We start from the raw sequence: 22,894 nt of genomic DNA, 5'->3' as shown, positions 1-22,894 counted from the left end.
ATTTTAAATTGTTCATAATCTTATATTTTTATGTCTCCTCAAGGTTATTCTCTTGAGTTGCAACTTATTTTAATTTTTATTTTTATTTTTATAAACGATACCACTAGTAAGAAAATTTACTTTTCATCACTAATTAACAAAGCTCTCAAAAACTAACACAAATTATTATTAATTTTGAAGCATATAACTCTAAACAATACCTGAGAATTAAAGTTATACTACAAGATCTCACCCCCCACAAAAAAAAAAAAAAAGAAAAAAGGAAAAAAGAAAAAAAGATTTATAGTGCTTCTTAACTTTCTTTAACCATATGATGTAGAACAAGTAAGCAATAGAACTTTTGCATTCATTTAGTTACAAACCAAAGCTTGAACATTTGATGGAGCCCATGTTGATATCAATCTCAATAAGATTATCTTCTTCATTGCTATCTGAAACAACCTCCATTATTTCATGCTCTTGAAACACAAAACCTTCACTTATTTGCCCAAACACCGATGAATTCGGTCCCTCTGACGACGTATTTCTTGCATCAGTTAGTTCAATCTCAATGAAGCTATCTTCATCCGGTATCGAGCATTCGCAGCAATCCTGCAAGTGATATAAACCTTCACCATCATCATCATTAGAAATAAAGCAATTTGAGGAAAGTATTTCATTCTCTGATACAACCACATTGCTGCAGTTTTTTTCATCCATTTTTTCTGCATGTTTTTTCATGTTGCTGTTGATCTTGCAAAACTGTTTGAACTTGGAAGAAGAAATGACAAGAAGATATGAAGTTGATAGAAGCAAACATAGCAGAATAATTACAAGAGATGAAGAAGATAAAGAATAATAATAACTAGAACACAAAGTGAGAAGAAAAGATACTGCTTCCATTGCTTGATCAATTCATGAACAAACATGCACAAGATATATATATATATATATATATATAAGTGTTATTGTTTTCATACACCTCGAAAAACTCTTTATTTTCTTTATAGTTATATATAACTCACTAAAATCTTCGCCCATAGTTATACCTGTCAACTATGTGGAAATCTAAGATGTGAAATGGCCATAATGCTCCTGACTATAACTTTAAAGGATGAAAAACCATATATAAAAGAGACTTATATGAGTTCTTAACTCTAAGAATTTCATCTCATTTCTGCAATTTGTCTAATATGACAAAAATGTGATATCTGGATATATATATATATATATATATATATATAGCTACTAAAAAAAGAAAGAAGAAAAACAGCAACAAGAAGAGAGTTTCATACACAATCAAAACTTTTATATGAAAAAAAAAAACATATATAAAAGAGAGCATTATGAGAAGGGAATTATGAAAGAGTGATTAATGTGTTAATGTGATCACAGTTCCCATGATTCACTCCTTTTGATTAAAATTGTTTCACATTTTCCAATTTCTAGGTGTGGTCCTGCTCCTGGCACTGTTACTATCTTTGGTTTGAGAGCTACAATGTTCATGAAAATTAGAGAGAGACCATGTGAAGGGATTGGAGCCCAACCAATGCCATGAAGTTTCCCTAAAATTAAATTAAATGGAGAACATGATCAAACATTCAAAAGATGTACAATTAGAAATTTTTTATTTTTTATTTTTGCACATCTCAAGAAGGGAATGTACCACACTTGACATTATCTTTTATGCTTCTTATTGCTTTCTTAATTAATGCTTTCTTTAATCTTAAAAATTTCAAGTCCTCATCTAATATTTAGTTATTTACTTTATCAATCAAAGGTTGAGGATTCGAGATACTTCTATACCAAAGTTTTTGTTCAATGAAAAAATACCAAAACTATTTTTGAGGGTCACTTTTAATGCTTACTTGTTTAGTGTTCTGAATTTTATTTTATTTTCTTTTTTTGCTAGTTCATTAATTAGTCTATGCATATGATTGAATTCGAACAAATTGATTCCTTAAATAAGAATCAGAAATGAATAAGCATGTTTTGAATTCCAATCCATCATTAACATGTCCACTTCTACGGTTCCTTACAATGGAAACAAAACCCGAACATCTTCGGATGAGTTTAATTTATTTAACTAAGATTTACAGGCCTTTTATCATTGTTAATCTACCTCAGTACACATCCAAAGAAAGCCTGGTGAAGACTTGGTCATGGCTTCTTTGTTTCATATATACAGTACCACTATCAAAACCTCATAAATACTGACAAAGAATTTTGTAATTGCATGTATATACCTTCAAGACTGAGATTCTTAAATACACATGTTTATCAGGTATATATGCAACAGAAAGAAAATTTTACGTTATTAATAATTTGCAGATTATAATAGACCACCTGTTCATATCATGTTACATACAAAACTGTCAGTAGAATGCGTCATCTCTGTTGAATGATAGAAAGACTAACTTTACGATAAACTCAACAAATGTATGATAATGTAAATACTTTTTAACATGAAATCAAGTAATCGTGTTTGCAATAAAAAAGAATGCATGTGATTCGCCAAATCACAGGTGACAATGGGAGTAAAAAGGATTGAAGGATCGATCTGATAGATTGGCTCCACGACGCAAAGTAGAGCCACAAAGATCGTTGCACGAACAAAACTTTTTAACAAATTAGCAAACATTAGCTGCAAATGGACTTCAATGGAGGAAAAAAGCCATCAGTCGGTTCTTGTGCCAGAGAGAACATGCTGTACATTGAGAGAATAAACGGGGAGAGGCTGATGGGTTTGGCTAATTTGGAAAAAACCGATGAATTTACACGAGTTTGGGGGGACCAATTGAAGACATTTACATCAGGAACACAAAATTGATGGAGTTTCATTGATGACAATGATGAGATGAAATTTATTTTTTTGCATGCATGAATCTCCTTAATAAGAGTTTCACTACTGAACTGTTAAAATTCAGATCATTGCAATTAATGAATAGTTTTCTCATTGTTCTGTGAACATCGGTGAACATAGAAAAAAGTTACAGCCTGACCTGAAGAGAAGAGCAAGAAGACCAGATAACGATTTTTTTGAAGTTTATCAGGGGCCCTTGGCTTTGTTAGACTGAGATTCAGACAAGATGTATTCCACCACATCCTGGCAACATTTAAGATTATCTACCTTTGTATCAGGAATCTCAATGGAGAACTCCTGCTCAAGGGCCATGACCAGCTCCACTCTGTCCAAGCTGTCCAAAGAGAGGTCCTTCTGGAAATCAGCTGTTTCTGTAACCTGCAACAAGTTCAAGCATTAACTGTAATCAATTTATTAATATCAAATAGTATAATAATAGATCAAAAGCTTATAGAATAGTGATGATAAACAACACATCACAATAAAATACCTGAATTTTAGCATTGACATGAAGGCAAAACAGATAATGAAGGTAGAAGGAACCGAGTAAAGAATATAACAAATAATGGGGCTACAAACATTGATAGGATCATCTATGATTAACAATTGAACATTGCAACTGATCAATCATAAAAACCAAAAACATGAATTGTTTTTGTGGATTAACAAAGCTTTCAAATCTAGAGAGAAGAATGATATCAAATTCATGTTCAGATAAATTTAAAACCAAATCAGAAAGTTCATGTTCAGATAAATGCTTTAGGCCTCCTTTGAGAGCATCATGAATTAAAAAACATCAACCCGGCAGACATAAATAATACTCCTATGGATCTTTAGCAAAATAACCAAAATTTTAATTATTAAATTATCACTGGATTTAAGCTCTTGTCAATTGGCCAGAAGATATATACAACAAAGGCTTCATGAAAAATTAACACCGAGTTAAGGTTAAAAACAAAAATAGCTTTAAGTTTTGATTGTTTTCTAAAGGAAGTGAATTGTATTGGCCCAAAGGCGGCATTAATTTGATCTCTAACTCTTAAACAGGATCAAGACAAATGATTCAAGATAAAAGAAAGTCCAAACTACATACATACAAATAGAATTGGCAATACACCATCCCTCCAGAAAGTATCAAATTTTCAAATAGAAACACAAGGGAGTGTACTAATTTCGTTTGGCTAACAGCAAAGCGATTCAAGACACCTGCATAATTTCCTCATCCAAAAAAAGAAAACCTTTCCATTTACCTTGTCATTAGAATATAATTAGGGCACATCTTCAAGCCCTTCACTGAAAAACAAGAGAAGATTGAAACATAGAAGACAAATACATGTGGTTCAGATTTTGGCCTATGTTACTATATCTCAGTATCCAATATAAATCTATAACCAAAGCTGCAAACTGCCAAAGTGTTATGTAAGAGTATGCAAAAACCTCACATCCACTTGAATGGCATATTGAATCAATAAACTAAGAGATTACAAGAGACAACAAGTGGAAAGAGGCATAGATAATTATTGAACAGTAAGGCCAAAAGGACTCACAAAAAATTGCTAGGATGCTTGTTCTCCAAGAAAGAGACAAGGTTCAGGTTGAGAGGTATCACTAAAAAGCAAGTTCAACCTTTTCAAGGACTAGCAGCAATCGAGAGAATATCAATCCAAGAACACAATATTCTACACACTTCCAACTTATCAAACTTCTTAAAAAGCTCACATCCTTCAGATCAAATTTAAGGGTACTTTCCTCAAAACTACGGCAATCGAGTAAATCAACATCGAGAAAATACAGGGGACCACAATTGTAAGGAGTTGTGCTTAATTATTGAAAAATAATAAGGTCAAACAACACACAATGACGCAAACAAGATAACAATCAATTTCAACCTTTGCAATGGCAAGCAAGCATACATTGGATAATATCAAAGCTTGAGAGAAAACCAATCTAAAATACAACCAAGCAAACAAGACACCAAATCAAAGAACCAAATTCAAAGAAAAGAAAATACCTTGATGGCATCCAACCTATCAAACTTCTTGACAAGCTCGATAACCCTCGAGGTGATCTCTTCAGAGCCATTCTTGCTTGCAAAACCGCACATCAATCGTGCCAGCTTGCCGGCATTCCTCCCTCCATCCCCAACCACAACAAGCCGCGAATTGCAGCTCAATCGAACACATCTCAGCACAGAAGACTTTATATGTTGCATGGTTTAGCTTAAACTGCAAAAAAAATCAAACTTTTACGGAATAAAACCCTAGAACTCCGATTCCAGTTCCTTTTCTATCTAAAAGAGATCAAATCAAAGCAAGAATAGAAGAGAAATCATACCTAGAATAGGGATTCCTCCGAGATGCGTTAATGACGGCAGAGGAATGGGCAAAGCGATTAGGGTTTTGGAGAAGACGGGAGAGAATTGCCGCGCTGTTTAGATTCAAACAGCATTATTTTTTAAGAGTGTGATGACGTGGCGATATTTCATTGGTTGGTAGTTTTGCACTAATAACCTCTATATTAAAATTATTAAACCACTACTCCCTACGTACTTTTTATTTGTTGTAGTTAACGGAATCTCACATACTAAAAAATAATTTAGTTATTTCACAAAATTTTATAAAAAAATAGTTATCTTTTTAAAATTACCTCTAATTTATAATTTTACATTTTTCTCCCATATTTAATTCCAATAAGAGAATTGAGGGGGTGTTTGGATGCCAAGATTGAAGTGGGAGTGAGGGGGGGAGTGGTTGTAAGCCCTTGTTTGGGCATACATTAGTGGGAATGAGGGTGGATTATGGAAGGAGTGAGACTCACCCACGTGAGTGAGTCTCACTCCCCAAGAATTAGGGCGGATTGGTCGTGATTGGATAGAAAATGACATATATGCCCTTCTGTCTTTTTTTTCTTTTTGAACACGATTATTCCATCGCTATTTATGGCAAAGAGAAAATAAAAGAGATGGCAAGGAAAAATTTTCATATTATTATTATTTTTCAATGTTATTACAAATATTTATTTTTGATAATTAATTAGTTAATTTTTATGTGTTACGTAAAATATAATTAAAAAATAACTCATTATAGTTAATACCATTAATTACTTACTAATTAATAATATTAATATTTGAATATAATACTTATAATAAAATTATAGTATTATAAAAATTAAATAGTTATATCTTATAATTAATTAGTTACATTTTTTTCAATGTTTTAAAAAAATTATAATTAAAAACAACTCATTATATTTAACACCATTAATTAATAGCTAATTAATGATATTAAAATCTCATCCCAAAAATTAGAATGAAATTATAGTATAATAAAATTAAATATTTATTTTTGATAATTAAAAAATATATATAACTAAAAATAACTCATTATTATATATACAATATCATTTATATGGATGAGGGACATAAGTGTCATTTTACCATATCTACTTTCTTTACCTTTTCCATTCCCAATAAATTACACTCTCCAAATCCTACCAACCAAACACATCCTTCATTCTCACTCCTCCTCCATTACCCCTCATGTCACTCCCAATCCACTCCTCCCCCAATCCACTCTTGGCATCCAAACACCCCCTGAATGGAGTGTTAAGGGTAATTTTGGAAAATAAATAATAAATGCTTCTTGATGTTAGAAAGTGATAGATAAAAAAAACATGGATTTGTGACAGATAAAAAAGAATGGAGGGAGTACTTTCTATAAGTTGAAAATATTCAGCGGGATAAAAACCTAATAAATGAATAATTTTATAAATTTGAAAATAAAAATATCTTTATAATACATAATATCATTGGACATTATTGAATTCATACCACCAAACATAATTTTATTAGAGTAAATTATTTAAATAATCACCAAATTATTTTGTTATTTTATTTGAGTTAGCGAATTATAAAAAATTTCATTTAGTTACCCTAACTTTATATTTATGTTCAATTAGGTCACCGGGCTAACTCTATTAACAACATATTGACGTAGCATGTCACGTCAATATGCTCTCTTGCCACATCAGCATACCATTTGGATAAAAAGCTTTTTTACTTTGAAGATAATCAACTCATATAACTAGTCATTTATATCAAATAAACAAAAGATAATTTAATTTTGAATTTTTAAATTTTTTAGTCAGATAGATTAGAGCAATGCCCCGTCAACATGTTATTAATAAAATTAGCGCGGGTGACCTAATTGAACATGAATATAAAGTTAGAATACCCAATTGAAAATTTTTATAATTTGGTTATTTAAATAATGTATCCATTTTATCAAGAGCAAAACTTAAGCACAATTAACCACTTTTACAGGGTTTATCATGCAAAACAAGTTGCATAATTTTCAAATGCATTTTATTCTGTTCACAAATACAATACCATTGCTATACAAACACACACACATTGAAAGAAATTTGAAAGATGCACATAAACAAGAACCACAATTGAGAGTTCAATTTCACTAATTTTCATCACCAATATCTCCCCATCTCACATTATACTTTGCTGCAAGATAATGTGCACCAACTGGACCTCTGCTTCCATACGGGTAAAGCTCCGGTGCAACCTTATCGGTGTCTAATTCTTTGAGTACAGGTGTAAAGATTGCCCATGCAGCATCAAGTTCATCACTTCTAATAAAAAGCCGACGTTCTCCTTCTATTGCATCTAACAGCAGCCGTTCGTATGCGTCCGGTATCTCTATCGGGTATCTACACATGAAACAAACATTGCAGAAATCATACATATATGTTTAGCCTGTTACATTTGTCATGTCAATGTATGAGATATGTGTTTGAATGTTATCATACCTTGAAGAGTAAAGAAGATTAAGGTTGCTTCGATCGAGTCTCATACTCAGACCGGGAATCTTGTTATTGATCTTCAGATAAATAGCTTCATTAGGTTGCACACGAATGACGAGCTCATTGGTTGTTTTATCCAAATCAGTACCGAATGTTCGCTTATACAAGTTACCCGGAACATGCCTGAACTGAACTCTGATCTCTGCTCTGAACTCCAATTTTAACTTCATTATGCACTTGCCAAAAAGAGATAAGAATGGAATTTAAAATAGCAATTCTTACCGTCTCGTGTGCAAGGCCTTTCCAGCTTTCATCAAGAAAGGCACACCATCCCATCGAACATTATCGATAAAAAGAGCTGCTGCTGCAAATGTCGGAGTAAGGCTGTTCTTTGGCACAGTAGGGTCATCTGTGTACCCAGGAAACGATTTCCCGCCCTTTGTATGACCCTTATATTGCCCAATCACAACATCATCTAGTTGCAATTTCCTCATCGATCGCAAAACTTTTACCTAGTAACAATGGAGTAATTCTTTACTTGCATGCTCGTGGGCGTGTGTGTATATATATTTGTATTGGTAGAGAGTTATCAATAAAGAACCTTTTCATTTCGAATATCTTCCGCATCTAAACTGACGGGGGTTTCCATAGCGAACAATGCTAATATTTGGAGGAGATGATTCTGCATTATGTCACGAATGATCCCATAACTATCAAAATAGCTGCAGATCATACACAGGAACTAACAACATTAGCTTCTTTTTCACTTGCTTAATTAGCAAAACATAAACAGAAATTCACAACAGACCCGCCTCGACCCTCAGTCCCGAAATCTTCAGAGAATATGAGCTGCACATTTCTGATGTATTGCCGAGACCATAACGGTTCAAATACGAGATTTGAAAAACGAAGAACTGAGAGATTCTCAACAAGTTCTTTCCCTAAGTAATGATCAATCCTACAAAACAAAGAAAAGAATTCCCAATCACTAATTATTGATGAATATCATCTTTATCTGAAGTAAAAAAGATTTAATCTGTATGACACACCGAAAAATTTGGTCTTCAGACAAATACTGCTTTAGACACCGTGTGAGTTCAGCTGATGAGTCAGAGTCACGGCCAAACGGTTTTTCAACAATGACTCTGGTCCATCCAGTTGGAGAAGAAGCATGACGGCTAGCACATCGTACAACATCAACAAACACATTTGGAGGAATCGATAGGTAAAACAATCTATTTGGCTTTCTCCCTTCCTACATATTCAATGAAACAGAAGACGAAAAATTTAAGTATGACAATCTTAGTAATAACAACTTAAGACAAGCACATACCTCCTTTAATTTAAGCTTTTTGTCCAACTCCGCAAAGTCATCCTCAGAATTATACTGTCCTGAATGATAGAAACATCTTTGCAAAAATTGCTCCATCTTATCACCGCAATTTTCGCTGCAAAATGGTCAAACAGGTAATCACAGACGAAACTACTGAATGCCGAAATTTCTTTGCACACTGACATACATTCAAAAGAATACCTCTTATCAATTCTGCAAGTGAGAGTCCCACTAATCATATTTCTTAGTTCTTCATCAGTTAGTTTACTACGAGCATAACCAAAGACCGTAAAATGCTGCAGAACCGGACTGATTTATTCAGCAAATAGAAGAGAGCAATACAAAAAGTTAAGAGACAAATCAGACCTCTGGAAGCCAATCTTCATAAAATAAAGCAAACAATGCAGGAAATATCTTCTTCCTGGCAAGATCTCCAGAAGCTCCAACAACAGTTATACTGATTGTAGTTTCATTATGTTTGGACTCGGACAAGTGACCGATTTGATCTTCTATGGGTGAGTTCTCAGATAAACCTACATATATCCCCATTAAAAGTACAGAAAATTACAAAGAATACTTGAGAATTTATTCTCTCTTCAACCGCCCTAAATCATATAACACAGACAACTCAAGCTGAATAATGAAATATCTCAATCCAATGGAAAACAAAATTGCAGCATTTTGAGTAACCTTCAATGTAGACTGTAGAGTATCTATAGAAAGCATCAACATTTATTAAATCATATAGCACAAAAACCTCAATCCAAACATTGAAATAATCAATCAATAGAAAGAAACAGAATCTCAATCTAATGGGGGAAAAAATCAAGAAAACATCATAATAATCATACAATCAAAATAATGAAAAATCTCAATTTGATGGGAAAAATTGCAACATTTTTTAGTAACAACCAATGCACAATGTCTCAATTGAATCTCAATCTCCCTTCAACCACAACAAATCATGCAACACAAGCAACTAAAACCAAACATCAAAACATAAATCACAATGTTGCAAGAAAGAAACTCACCATCCTGAAAGGAAACAGCATTTAGTGGATGCCCATTGGAGGATTTCATCAAAAAACTCCTCCTTTGAAGTGGTAATAACACACAACTCATCCTTCTCCTTGAAATGCTATCTTCTGGTTTGGAAGAAGATGCAGAGAAGACCAATGAAGAACAAGCTCTGAAACAACAAGTAGCCATTGATGAGGAGAAATGGAATCAAACAAGGATTCAAAGGGGAAATCTTTGGAACAGAGCTTTGTTAATGGAGTTCTGAGATGGAGAGTGTGCTTTGTTTTGTTCTTGTTGTGATATCCATTCTGTTGATTGTGTGGCTCCAACATATTTTGGATCTTATTATTATACTTTTTCTTTTTAATTATTGTTTTCATTTAAACCCTTTATAAATGCTAAAATTAGATATTTCTACTCAACTTTTCTGTTTTTTTCCTTTTTTTTTTTTTCAATTCTCCACAAAATCAATCACATGTTTTTCTCTTGATCTCTATAGCAATAATCAAGTTGAATAACATTTTAAAAAAATTAGATAAACCACATTCATTTAAAAAAAAAGATAAAAAAAATAAAATAAAACAAAAAACAACCCATTCCACTAGATGTGGCAGAAGGACACAAAACAACAACTGAAACAAACAAACACAAAGAAAGAAAATAGAACAACAACAAGAGAAAGGAGAAAGACGGCAACAATCCTAGACAGAGATGGAACTGGATCCCCCTAGGACCGAAAGAAAGTAGATCATCTAGCCAGAGTCAGGGAGGATGGTCGAATCTCTTGGTGCACTCACTACCTCAGCATGAGTCCCAATGAATTTCAAGCTGCGCTTGGTTGAAGCAATAGAGTCATCTAGTTTGATTCTTTTGGTTTTTGGAGTTGCATTCCACCATAGAAGAAGTATATGATCAATTTTACAAAAAATAGAGCTAATCGGCAAAAACTTGGCATTAAAAACACGTTCATTTCTTTTAAGTCATATGCAAAGTTGGATAACCCTATCTCAACCATAATTAATTTTAATGTTTTTTTAAAAAAAAAAATTTAATGATTATTTTCTGAGTATTACTAGTACCAATTAATCTTATGTTGTTTTTATTTTGTTATGCATTACACTCACCATTGGTAGATCTCATGATTTTATCTGACATTATTATCTTGTTTTATTTAATTTCTCATTTGTTTGTATAGTTATAACTGTTTTTTTATTTTTAGTAAAATTATAATTTATCCATTATTATTAAAAAAAATTATGCGCATGGCTGGAAAGATGGAAACAAAATCAAAAGTTATTCCAAATTATTCCAAACTCTCAAGCTATGCAACATTTTAGGATAACTTGTAACAGGAATAAGTAATCTAAAAAAATCTAAAAAATAAAAATAAATTTAAATAAATAAAAAATGGTTAAATAACTTTTTTTAGATTCAACTTAGCAACTTAACATTATTCGAGTCTAGTTATAGGCATTTCAAATATTGGTTTTTTGTGCTAGTTGTATGCATAAAAATTTTAATATATTTTACATTCATGGTTTTTTTTTTTTATAAATGCAATAATCACAATCGGAGGTATGCACACAGGCCGAGAATTGAATATCTAAACCAAATGTCCTCATTAGGTGACTGCGGAGTGAGGGTTATAAGTCTACACCCACAATCGAAAATCAAATATCACCATTACATTTAATGGAACTTAAATAAATTTTTTTATATATTTCACATCAACATTTTTCATTGTAGGAACAATATTATTGGCCGTTAAACTCTTTGACATCCATGACATCTTCTTTACAAGTCAAACACATACTAAATTATTATTATTTTTTAAATGCTAACTATCAACTCTTAATACCATATAATATTTAAAAATAATATGATTTAGATCAGTTGAATTTATTTTATGTCAATCTTTTTGAGAAAATTCGATCGGAATTGAACAAGTTATATAAGTAAAATAATCAAACTTGAGCACTTTGCCAATAAAAATATCAGTTGAACACTTTCTTCATAATGGAATTCAAATGCCTAACTTCCTTTTTTTTTTTTATAAACATAAAATTAAATTCGAAAAACTAAGATTGTTATACAATGCAAAATGCTATATATAATGAACTTACTAAATAATTTTTTAAATGACGTAGATCTCCAAAATTCAAATCATTCTTATTCTTCTAAACTGTAAATTCTAAACATTAAACTTTAAATTCTAAACTTTATAAAATGTTATAAAACCCTAAGCTAAAACTCTAAAACTTTAAATTTATAAAACCTAAGCTCTATGACCCTAAATCAAAAAAAGAACACAATTTTTGAGAGAGAGAAAGATAGTAGGAGAAAGAGAAAAAAATGACATAAATGCTAACTTGACATTAAAAAAAATATATATTAAAAAACACTATTATATATAATAACGGAGCCAGAAATTATAGAAAAGAGAGACAAATAGAACTTTTTAAATCAAAGTTCAAGTATATTCAAAAAATTATCTAATAACACAAGTTAAATAGTTATTTAATTAGTTTCTAAAGTAAAAGGTTTTTTACATAAACTAATACTATAAAAACAATAAGATTAAATTCATGATTGATCGGTATGAGTTCTCATAATTTGAATATAATGAACAACTGCCTCGATATCTACACAACTAAAGATATAATCAACTAAGAATCGATCAATAATTTTGTTATATCGTTGAATCTTCACAATCTTCATGGCAATGTTACAAACTTATATATAGACAAATGGATATAAAATATTTCTTCTTCTTGCTAGTCTCATAGTTAGATCATAATTTCTTAGTAGACCATTAAAATATATGATTAAACTCATATCAATAATATAAATCTCTAAGTTACTAGAATGTAATATTAATCACTTCTTATGGGAAGTTGGTACATAAGAGAAGATGTAAAATAGTTGAAGAATGTTTGCTCCAAAAGAATATTATTATTATTATTACTATATTTATTTCTTTGGAAACTTTTTTGTTGAAAGTATCAATTATTAAATGAAGTTACAAGAAGAAGAAAAAGAAGAGATATACCCTTCTTTAGTAAGATGCGGTCCATTAAGAGCAAATCCTAAGTTATTTTTACACATGTACATCATTTTTTTAATCTTGTCATCCAATTGTTTTTTTTTTTCAAATGTTTTTTTTTTAATTTGTTCTTCTTTGTAATATTTTAGAAAACAAATGTTAAAAGTGGCATAGCAAAAAAAAAAGCAATTTATATTAAATAAAAAAAATATTATTAAATATATTAAAATTACAATTTTTATACTAAGGGGCCGTTTGGTTTGCTGTAGTGTAGAAAGATTACCATATGTTACGTGGTAATCTAAAAATATTACTACATTTGGCATTACACTGGTAATATGATGGTAATATCACATTACCAACATAACATTATCAAGAAAGTTGGTAAGCCTATTACCACCAAATTTGGTATCTATCTTGGATTACCGTGGTAATCTCATAACTTTTTATATTTTACCATAAACCAAACACGGTAATGAACTATTACCGATAATAAGAGTTCCCAACTAAATATGATTATATCAAATTATCACAATATTCCCAACCATATAACATTCCCACCCATATTAACATGGTAATCTCGTTACGTAATAATATGTCATTACCACGAACCAAACGGCCAGGGGGTTACATATATTATTATTTTTATACAATTATATAATAAATAAATTTTCAACATACCCTTCTTGTTGAGGGTGACAATGACACATACAAATATAAATTTTTGTATTATATTCCATTAATATATCAACTTATACTGCCATCTTATAAAAGTTCTAATTAAAAAGTACCTCCAATCGTTTCCAAATTTCAATCTTACCTAAAAGATCTTTTCAATCTTTCTAACAATTCAAGTCATTATATTTTAAAAGCTATACTTTTTATTTTTATTTTTTATATTTTTCATATTTTGAAAATATTATTTGTTTTATGTTTTATATTTTTTAATTTACACTTGGGCATACACAAAGTCTTGCGGATCTTGACAAATTCATCAATGAAAGAAATAAATAAAATAATAATTTCATATAAAGGCCATGTTTAATAGGTGCAGAGTATTACCACAATTGATCCATCAATAGTGATCCTCATAACTAGCAGAGAAGATAGAATTGACTTAAGTACAACTCAATCATAATCAAAGAGATAGTTCTAGTTTTTTTTTTTTTACAAAAAGAATAGACAGATCCGAAAAACCCCGTTAGTCAATCGGGAGGCGTGTATAGGTTTTTGGTAGAAGCAAGTGAAGGTGGGACCTACGCACATATGGGCGTTAAGACCACCCACACACAACCACCGAGCATTTCTCAAACTGAAAGATTATTGATAAAGTGGCAACAAGTTGCAGGAGAAATGCTATTTGAGACGAAATATTCGTCCGAAACCATGTACCGAATGACATGGCTGAATGATGTGGCATCCACATCATCCCATTTTCTCTCACCCCCAAATAAATAAATAACCAACCCTAAATTTTACATCATATCTTCTTCACCATCCTCATTATCTCGCCTGGCACCATCGCCGACATCGCCACTGTCGCCGATGTTGTCGCCGCCAACGAAGTCGGGATCAGCAGCTATCTCCGCCACCGCAACCTCGTCCCTCTTCGCAGCTGCTGCATAGCATCACCGACGACCACAATCGCCAACACTACCTCATCTATGACCTCAGAGGAAGAAAATTATACTATATATTGCCGAAGGTCTTGCTTACTTGAACTATAGAGCGAAGCCAGCTATCTATCACAGAGATATCGAAGGTAATTTGATGAGTTGTGCTTGGATTTTGGGGGTTGTTTTGATGATTTCTATGGTTTTTTTGAGGTCATGAGTTTGAAAGGAAAGGAAGCTCCCATCAACTTTTTGCGAGTACATTTTTTTCCTATAAAATTTCCTCGTTTTTCCAATTTTTTTTTAAAATTAAAAAATTGTTTATTTTAATCTAATTTGATCAATTAGCTTATTTTTTTTTCATTTATGATCATACACAATGTAGAATGCTTGTGAAGTGTTTGTTTGAATCCCACAATGTAATTTTGCTCGAGTTTTTTTTATTGTGATGATGATGGTGGTGAAATGCCCACATAGTGTTTGTTTAAATGCACAATGGAAAAGCAATGTTCTTGCTTTATATAAATTCTGCAATATTTCAGATAATGTTGATGATGTTACGATGGACTTGGAACAGGTGACATCTATGGACAGTACTCAGACCTTTTGTTGCTGTTTGAGTATGGTGGGTTCCCCCCGGCATCAAACTATTTATTCCTTGTGGACTATGTAGATTGTGGCAAGCAAATCATTAAGATAATCTGCCTGCTCTTGGCTTACAAAATTAAGTTCACAGACAACAACTTCCTCATTGATAATATTTTGTGGTTTTTGGCTTACAAAATCAACTCCAGCCTCTTGCACCTCAATGAGTGGTTTGTGTGTACTGGGATCAATGCCTCTTTGCCTCAACTTCTTCTCATATTTCATTTTCTTTCTCTTCTCCTTGTACCTCATTACTTTGGCCTCTCTAAGATAACTTTCACCTTCTCACTAGTCAAAGAACTACAGCGTGAATAAAAAACTAAAAAAAAAAACACTAAAAGAAACAGAACCTGCTTGAAGAAATGCAAAACTAAAGCTTCATGATATCATGTTTTAATAAGAACAATCCACAAATATGCCATTTAACCTTATCACTTCAAAAAATGCCCCAAAACCACAAATATGACCTAAAAAGAGCCAACTTTAACCTTCTCACTAATGAAAGCATTACATAATTAGAACAAATGAACAATCAAACCAAACACCAAAAGCAAAAGAACAATCCAAACAAATACAAAACAAAAACTCCACCAAGCAACAACAACATTGCCACATTCTTAAACAACTCATTAACCACAAAAAAATCACCAAAAAACATGCAATTAAAACAGGAAAATACAAGGCAACGGAAAACAATTGGACAGAGAGACAATTCATCAAACACATGATACCTATGAATCAGAGAACAAAAACAGACAGAGATACATAGGGAATACAAATTCCGGCTTCCTAATGATCTTGGTGACAATCTTAATGGAATCCTTGAGGATGTCGAAGTCCACCACGGCGTCGAAGGGGATGTTGGTGCTAAGGTTCAAAGTTGGCATCTTTGCTATGAAAATGAGAACACGCACGAAGAAGGACGAGGTAGCGTTGGCGATCGTGGTCGTCGGTGATGCTATGTAGCAGCAGCGGAGAGGGACGAAGTTGCGGTGTCGGAGATAGGTGATGATCTCAACTTCACTGGTGGCGACGACATTAGCGACGGTGGCGGTGGCGTCAGGCGAGCAATCGCGGAGAGGGACGGGGTTGCCGTGGCTGAGATAGCTGCTGATCTCGACTTCAATAGCGACGACGATGTCGGCGACGGTGGTGATGTCGGCAATGATGGCTTCAGGCTCGATAGCGAGGATGGTGGCGTCAGGCGAGATAGCGAGGATGGTGAAGAAGATATGATGTAAAATTTAGGGTTGGTTATTTGTTTATTTGGGGGTGAGAGAAAATGGGATGATGTGGATGCCACATCATTCAACCACGTCATTCGGTCCATGGTTTCGGATGAATATTTCGTCTCAAATAGCATTTCTCCTTTTCAATCTTTCTAACAATTCAAGTCATTATATTTTAAAAGCTATACTTTTTATTTTTATTTTTTATATTTTTCATATTTTGAAAATATTATTTGTTTTATGTTTTATATTTTTTAATTTACACTTGGGCATACACAAAGTCTTGCGGATCTTGACAAATTCATCAATGAAAGAAATAAATAAAATAATAATTTCATATAAAGGCCATGTTTAATAGGTGCAGAGTATTACCACAATTGATCCATCAATAGTGATCCTCATAACTAGCAGAGAAGATAGAATTGACTTAAGTACAACTCAATCATAATCAAAGAGATAGTTCTAGTTTTTTTTTTTTTACAAAAAGAATAGACAGTCCGAAAACCCCGTTAGTCAATCAGGAGCGTGTATAGGTTTTGGTAGAGCAAGTGAAGGTGGGACCTACGCACATATGGGCGTTAAGACCACCCACACACAACCACCGAGCATTTCTCAAACTGAAAGATTATTGATAAAGTGGCAACAAGTTGCAGGTGGCAACCCATGAAGTGGTGGTTTGATATAGTGACTTAGTCAAATTCAAATCACAAGTGATTTCAGATTATGGAGAGTAGTTGCAAATCAAACTAAATGTTATTTTTGGAGAAGATTCAAATTGACAAGATGGTCTTAAGAGTAGGTCATGTGGTTTGTATTCATCAAGGAGATTTTTGATTGGAGAGCAAATTTTGTAGATATGTGATAAAGAGGCATGAAGAAAAGTTGCATGGATTAATCAATCTAAAGATAGTGTTTATTGTTTATGGTGATCATCAGGGGCGGAGCGACAGGGGGGCAAGGGGGGCGGACGCCCCCCTGTCGCCGGCGGGGTCTATTGACCCCGCCTGCTCGTTCCCTTCCGACGAGCTCCATCGCCCCCCTTCTTTCCCGACGCTCTTACTAGCCCACCTTCCGCCCTCCCCTCCCTCCGGCCCTCCCTTTCGCTTCACCCCTTATGAAGTTTTTTTAATATTTTTTTTATTTTTTTTCATTTCTTTATCTTTATATATTATTATATTTTTATATTTTCATTATATTATATTTTTTTTAATTTATCTTTTTAGTTAAATGATTTGATTTTTTTTTTCTTAGATGTTTTTGTTAAGTTTGTTATTTTTAGAAATTTTGAGAATTTGTAAAAATATGTATGATTGATTAATGTCGATTGATTTAAGGATTTGAGAAATATTAAAGCTTTGATTTAGTAATAAATATTTTTTTTAAAAAAAATTATGATTAATTTAAATAAGAGTTTAAATGAAAGTTATTATTTTTTAAAAATATTTAAATATCAATTAATTTTGTAATTAATAAGATTTTCAATGTAAGTAATTTATAAAATTAAATTTTTTTAAAAATTATTTAAATGATTTCAGATAAATTATTAAATTATATATGTCGAGAATTTTTTTAATTTAAAATATTATCTATATTTTTATAATTATAAATCAAAACAACATCAACTGAAGAATAAGGCCAATGAAATAATTATTTTAAGCCCTTTATTTTTTTAAATCCTCATCTTTAGATTTTTTTAATAATAATTTTAAAAACTCAAATTTTAAAAGACCATTAATAATTATCATAATAAAAAAAATATTTTAATTTAATATTTAATCATTGTAATTTAGTCTTGGTTAATTTTTAATTTTAAAATAATACATTAAGATATTAAATATTTTATTTTGATGCTTAATCAGTCATATCTTTTCTAACTGACTTTTCAAAATTCTATTATGATCATCTGTAATGGCTTTTTCATGCATTTGTTTCTCCAAAATTAATATAATATTTATTTTTTTAATTATAAATAAGAGCTTTTGTAGTTTTTATACCATTACAATTTTTTTGTTAGGTTTTTTACTTTGTTGAGTTTTATTCACAAATTTTAAATATATAATTTTATATTGAATTTAGTAGTATGTGAAAAAATAAACAATCATCAATAGATATTTATTAAAATAAAATTTAAATAAAGTTAATTTTTATTAAATAAATTAGGGAGTTTATTCTAAAAATTCCAAAGTATAGACCTCTAGTTAGCCAAATTTTGAGTCGAATTATAAAGAAATCAAATTTTGATAAAAATACTTATTTTGATATATTAATTAATTTTAACTGTTTCTCTTAAATTTTACATATTGTTATAAAAAAATTAAACCTATTTATAATTTAAATTTTTTTATTAATTAATTATTTTAAAAACTCAGTCATTTCCCTCACTACAGATGGCAGGGTGGTTGGGCAAAGTGAGCCTTCAATGATGAAACCATATATTGATATATCCATGTACCTTATAGGATCATTATTATTATTATTATTATTATTATTATTTTACTTTTTAGTGAATTATTTCTCTGAATTTGGCCTCTTAAATAAAAGCATATGGTGTCAAATTGTAATACCAAATTATTGTACTTTTGTTTTTGTGCATTGCGGGTGTGAGTGTTTAACTATTGAAAATTTACAAATTCAAATATCAATATATCAAAGGTATAATAATAAATATAATAAGAATAAATAACTTGGGATGATGAATATTCATTCATGAACCCAAGTTAATAAATATCTAACCATATTATTCACACAAATTCAAATATGTATGGTATGTATGTGAATGAGGGAGGGTGACTCTTGAGTCAATAGTTTTAAGTCTTGCAAATAAAAACAAAAGACTTGTTTAGAAGATGGGACCTAAAAGCAAACACGGCTTGACGCGGATGCCATATAAATTGGTCCTAAAGACCAAGTCAACTGCCCTTCATTCAAATTCACACTACTTTTAAACCCTTTTTTTTTTTGGTACATGTATATGTATATATGGAGATATATACATCTCAAGAATATGGTAAATAATAAATATAAGGTTTAGGTACCTTAATAATTAACCTTTACATTTGCATCTGATTATATACTAGTATTCAATGTTTACAAGGTAAATCCAAATTATAAAAGCTTGAATTGTATAAATATATGTTTTTAAATTAAAATTTTTGTGTATCTAAAAAAACACCCAATATAAAAGATCTATTTTTTTATATAAATTTTTGAGTTTTCAAATTGATTTAGAGACTATAGATCCTAAAAGATATGTGTATAAAAAAAACAAAAAATAAAATAAAATAAAATATTAGTATAATCACTATATATATATATATATATATAACAGTCACTATTTTCATAGTATTGCTAAATAATACATTCAAAATGTTATTCCTTGTTAACTGCTTTGCATGTAAATATACATTTTCAATTTATTAAAATATATGAATTATGTTAAGTTAACAAAACGAACTATTATAAAAAAGGCTTCATCTAATATAAATATATATATATAACAAAGACTTAAGGAAGGAGTCTTCTCCTTTTCTTTCTAGAGAGAAGTTTCTTTGTTCTTTCATCATAATTTCGTATTAAAAAGAGTGACTCGATCATATATATATATATATATATATATATATATATATATATATATATATATATTCACCTTTGAAAAGTCTTCCTCATTTTTCATTAATTTTCAATCCCATACCCATAAATTGACACATTCAATACTCTTGTCTATATATATATGTGTGTGTGTGTTTGTGTAGAAGGTGGTCATCTTTCAACTACCATCCTCCTATTTCACTTGCAACATAGAAAGAAAGAGATAGATAGATCATAAAGAGACATGGAAGGCAAGGAACAACCAAAGAAGTCCTTCTTCTTAGCTTTTCTCCTTCTCTTCATTACCATCTCAACTCTCTCCATCTTCTTCTACAACTACTCATTCCTTCTTGAAACCTTATACATTACCATCAATGATTTCATATCTAGAAAAGCCATGTTCCTCTTTTGCAATGTTATCCTATTCATTCTTGCCATAGACTCCGGCTTGTTTCGCTCTTCGATGTCGTCGATAAGTCTTTACGATGAGCTTCTCATTCGAAAGGAAGAGTCTCGAAAGCCCGAAGCCGATGTCATTGAAAAGAAGCTCATCCTTGATAGTCCTATGCATGACAATGATGAAGAAGTAGTACTACTAGTAAAAGAAGAAGAAGGAAATGATAAAGAGGAAGATGAAGAGAAGAGGAATGAAGGGATGGAGTTAGTAGTTGTGGATGATCAAATGGAGAAGTTAGAAGTGGAGGAGTTGAACAAAAGGATTGAGGAGTTCATAGAGAAGGTGAAGCAAAGAAGGAGGTTAGAAGATATGCAACTTATCATGGTTTCATGAATTAATTAATGCAAGTTGTTATGAAGCAAGAGAACATATTTTTCTTCTTGTTGTTCTTCTTGATGTTTTGTATGTATATGCAATTTAGATTTTTGAGAGAAAGAGAATATGTTCTCTAATTATATAATTTTGTTCTTCTATCTAGACTTCAATGAGTGATTAAAATAAAATGTTCTGTTAATTATATATATATATATATAAGTTTATAAGTGGAGAAAGTTTCCTTTCCTCTGTTTTCCTCTGTTTTCCTTCAATGTAAGCGCATAACACCGTTTCTTACGGAAAATTTAAGGGAAATTTCGGGGAAAACAATTTTTTTACAGTTGGAACTTTGTGTAGCCGTTATCTGTATCTCTTAAAATAAAATATTTTATTTTGAAAAAAAATTGATTAGTGGAAGATATAAAATTTGAAATAAGTTTTTTATTTTTTATTTATAATTTTTTTAACGGATGCAACAAGCATATGTATAATTAATATGGGTGCGTACAAACTGTGAATTTCAGCCCGAATCCATAATTAATGATTTATTATCACTAATGTGTTTAGAGTGGGTTTTAAACTCGGGGTTTTCAATCTTCATACCAACGTCTTATGTAGTAAAGTCAATTTCGCTAGTTATGTAGTCTTTTGGCAATAATTTTTCCCCCACTATTTTTCTTTCACACATGCACAAAACACCATTTTTTTTTAATAGAAGTTGTGAGATAATTAGGGTAAAAGTGGGATATGTTCAAGCTTGTCCAATTGTAATTAAAAAACAGTACCTATGTTGAAGCACTATTCCAAATCAAGTTGTTCAATTTTTTTTTTTTAACATATTGAAGTAGTTGATCACAACCCAACTTGCATAAAACATAGGTCATGCAATTATCTTGAATTATAATCCACTTGCAATAATGAAAATTTTTAAATTGATAAAATTATATATAAATATTTGTAAATTGTGTATAAGTTCCCAGTTATCTTCTCCTACAAGTATCCTAATCAATAATTAATTATGAATGAGTTGCTTCTTGTATTTTTCCCATTGTCATTTTCTTTTCCTTATCACTAAATGAGTGGCCTTACAAAAATTTAAAAAAAAATGGTTTTTTTTAATTATAAAAAACCAACATGATTATATATATATATAACTTTGAAAAAACTATTGTCGATTGTATGAATGATGTCAAATTATTATACCCGTTATGTTCTAGATGATATACATGTTATAATTGACAGAACTAAAAATATCACAATCCCGTAAAGATAAATTAATTCCAGAAATTATCCTTATTTTAAATTATTGTCTAAAACTATTTGAGAAAAGTCGGAATCACTAGTAATTATCAATAAATCTCATCACATGTCATGTACACAACACCTGTCAACACTCGTATAGTATTATATAAATAGTGACATGTTAACTTATTTTTATTTTAAAATTTATTATTATAATTAACTATTATTATTACAATTATTATTATTATTTTAATAAGGTGAACGAGTTACTCACCTTAATTTAATTAATATTATGAGTTTATTATTAACCTCACATTTGATAGGAAAAATAAATTTAGAGAAAGATGAACAAAATTATTTTAACAGATAAATTTCAAAGTTCTTTTTTTTTAAAAAAAATTGAGAATATCGAAAGGAATACAAAAGGACTAGTCAATTGAACAAAAAGCAGAAGAATATGAGAGGGATTGAGGTGACAATAGACAAAGAAATTGACTAAAAAGATAACCAAGATCTACATCAACCTTTGGTTTGAATACAATATATATTTATGGATTAAAAGTAATTATTTTATTTGTTATTTGTTACAATATAATAAATTAATTATGGGTTCTTTTGCTTAATCCAGCCTATGTAAAAATGAGAATTGCTTATATACCTATATAAAAATAATATTTGATGTTAAAAATAGAGATTTCTCCTTTCTCTTCATTTATTTTGGTGGGAGCAATAACTTTGCTTGTAGGAGTAGCCAA

The 22,894-nt window shown here is 30.8% G+C and overlaps 3 protein-coding genes across 4 annotated transcripts; 1 reads left to right on the top strand and 2 right to left on the bottom strand.

Moving 5' to 3' along the window:
• Positions 1-463: 463 nt before the first annotated feature.
• Positions 464-5,266, bottom strand: LOC120278777 (acyl carrier protein 3, mitochondrial). Of its 2 annotated transcripts, XM_039285518.1 has the most exons (4): positions 5,177-5,266; positions 4,854-5,067; positions 2,982-3,220; positions 464-591 (listed from the first exon to the last, which is right to left on the bottom strand). In XM_039285518.1, the coding sequence occupies exons 2-3, from the start codon at positions 5,052-5,054 to the stop codon at positions 3,029-3,031; spliced, it is 393 nt and encodes a 130-aa protein (XP_039141452.1). In that variant the 5' UTR covers positions 5,055-5,067; positions 5,177-5,266; the 3' UTR covers positions 464-591; positions 2,982-3,028. The 2 variants fall into 2 exon arrangements, with proteins under 2 accessions (XP_039141452.1, XP_039141445.1); XM_039285511.1 differs by lacking the exon at positions 464-591 and having other exon boundaries at positions 2,889-3,220.
• Positions 5,267-7,183: 1,917 nt separating this feature from the next.
• Positions 7,184-10,315, bottom strand: LOC120280759 (glucose-6-phosphate 1-dehydrogenase, chloroplastic-like). The gene is made up of 10 exons (XM_039287706.1): positions 10,019-10,315; positions 9,354-9,520; positions 9,189-9,283; positions 8,988-9,102; positions 8,704-8,909; positions 8,463-8,612; positions 8,256-8,376; positions 7,937-8,166; positions 7,661-7,861; positions 7,184-7,561 (listed from the first exon to the last, which is right to left on the bottom strand). Exons 1-10 carry the CDS (start codon positions 10,194-10,196, stop codon positions 7,312-7,314), a joined length of 1,713 nt encoding a protein of 570 aa, XP_039143640.1. The 5' UTR covers positions 10,197-10,315; the 3' UTR covers positions 7,184-7,311.
• A 9,958-nt stretch (positions 10,316-20,273) lies between these two features.
• Positions 20,274-21,085, top strand: LOC120278208. The gene has a single exon (XM_039285155.1). The coding sequence runs from the start codon at positions 20,370-20,372 to the stop codon at positions 20,913-20,915; it is 546 nt and encodes a 181-aa protein (XP_039141089.1). The 5' UTR covers positions 20,274-20,369; the 3' UTR covers positions 20,916-21,085.
• Positions 21,086-22,894: the final 1,809 nt, after the last annotated feature.

Source organism: Dioscorea cayenensis, chromosome 2 (genome assembly GCF_009730915.1).
Source record: "Dioscorea cayenensis subsp. rotundata cultivar TDr96_F1 chromosome 2, TDr96_F1_v2_PseudoChromosome.rev07_lg8_w22 25.fasta, whole genome shotgun sequence".
In the NCBI taxonomy this organism is placed as follows: Eukaryota; Viridiplantae; Streptophyta; class Magnoliopsida; order Dioscoreales; family Dioscoreaceae; genus Dioscorea; species Dioscorea cayenensis.
Note: the sequence above shows the minus strand (reverse complement) of the source record. Positions and strands in the feature narration are given on the sequence as shown.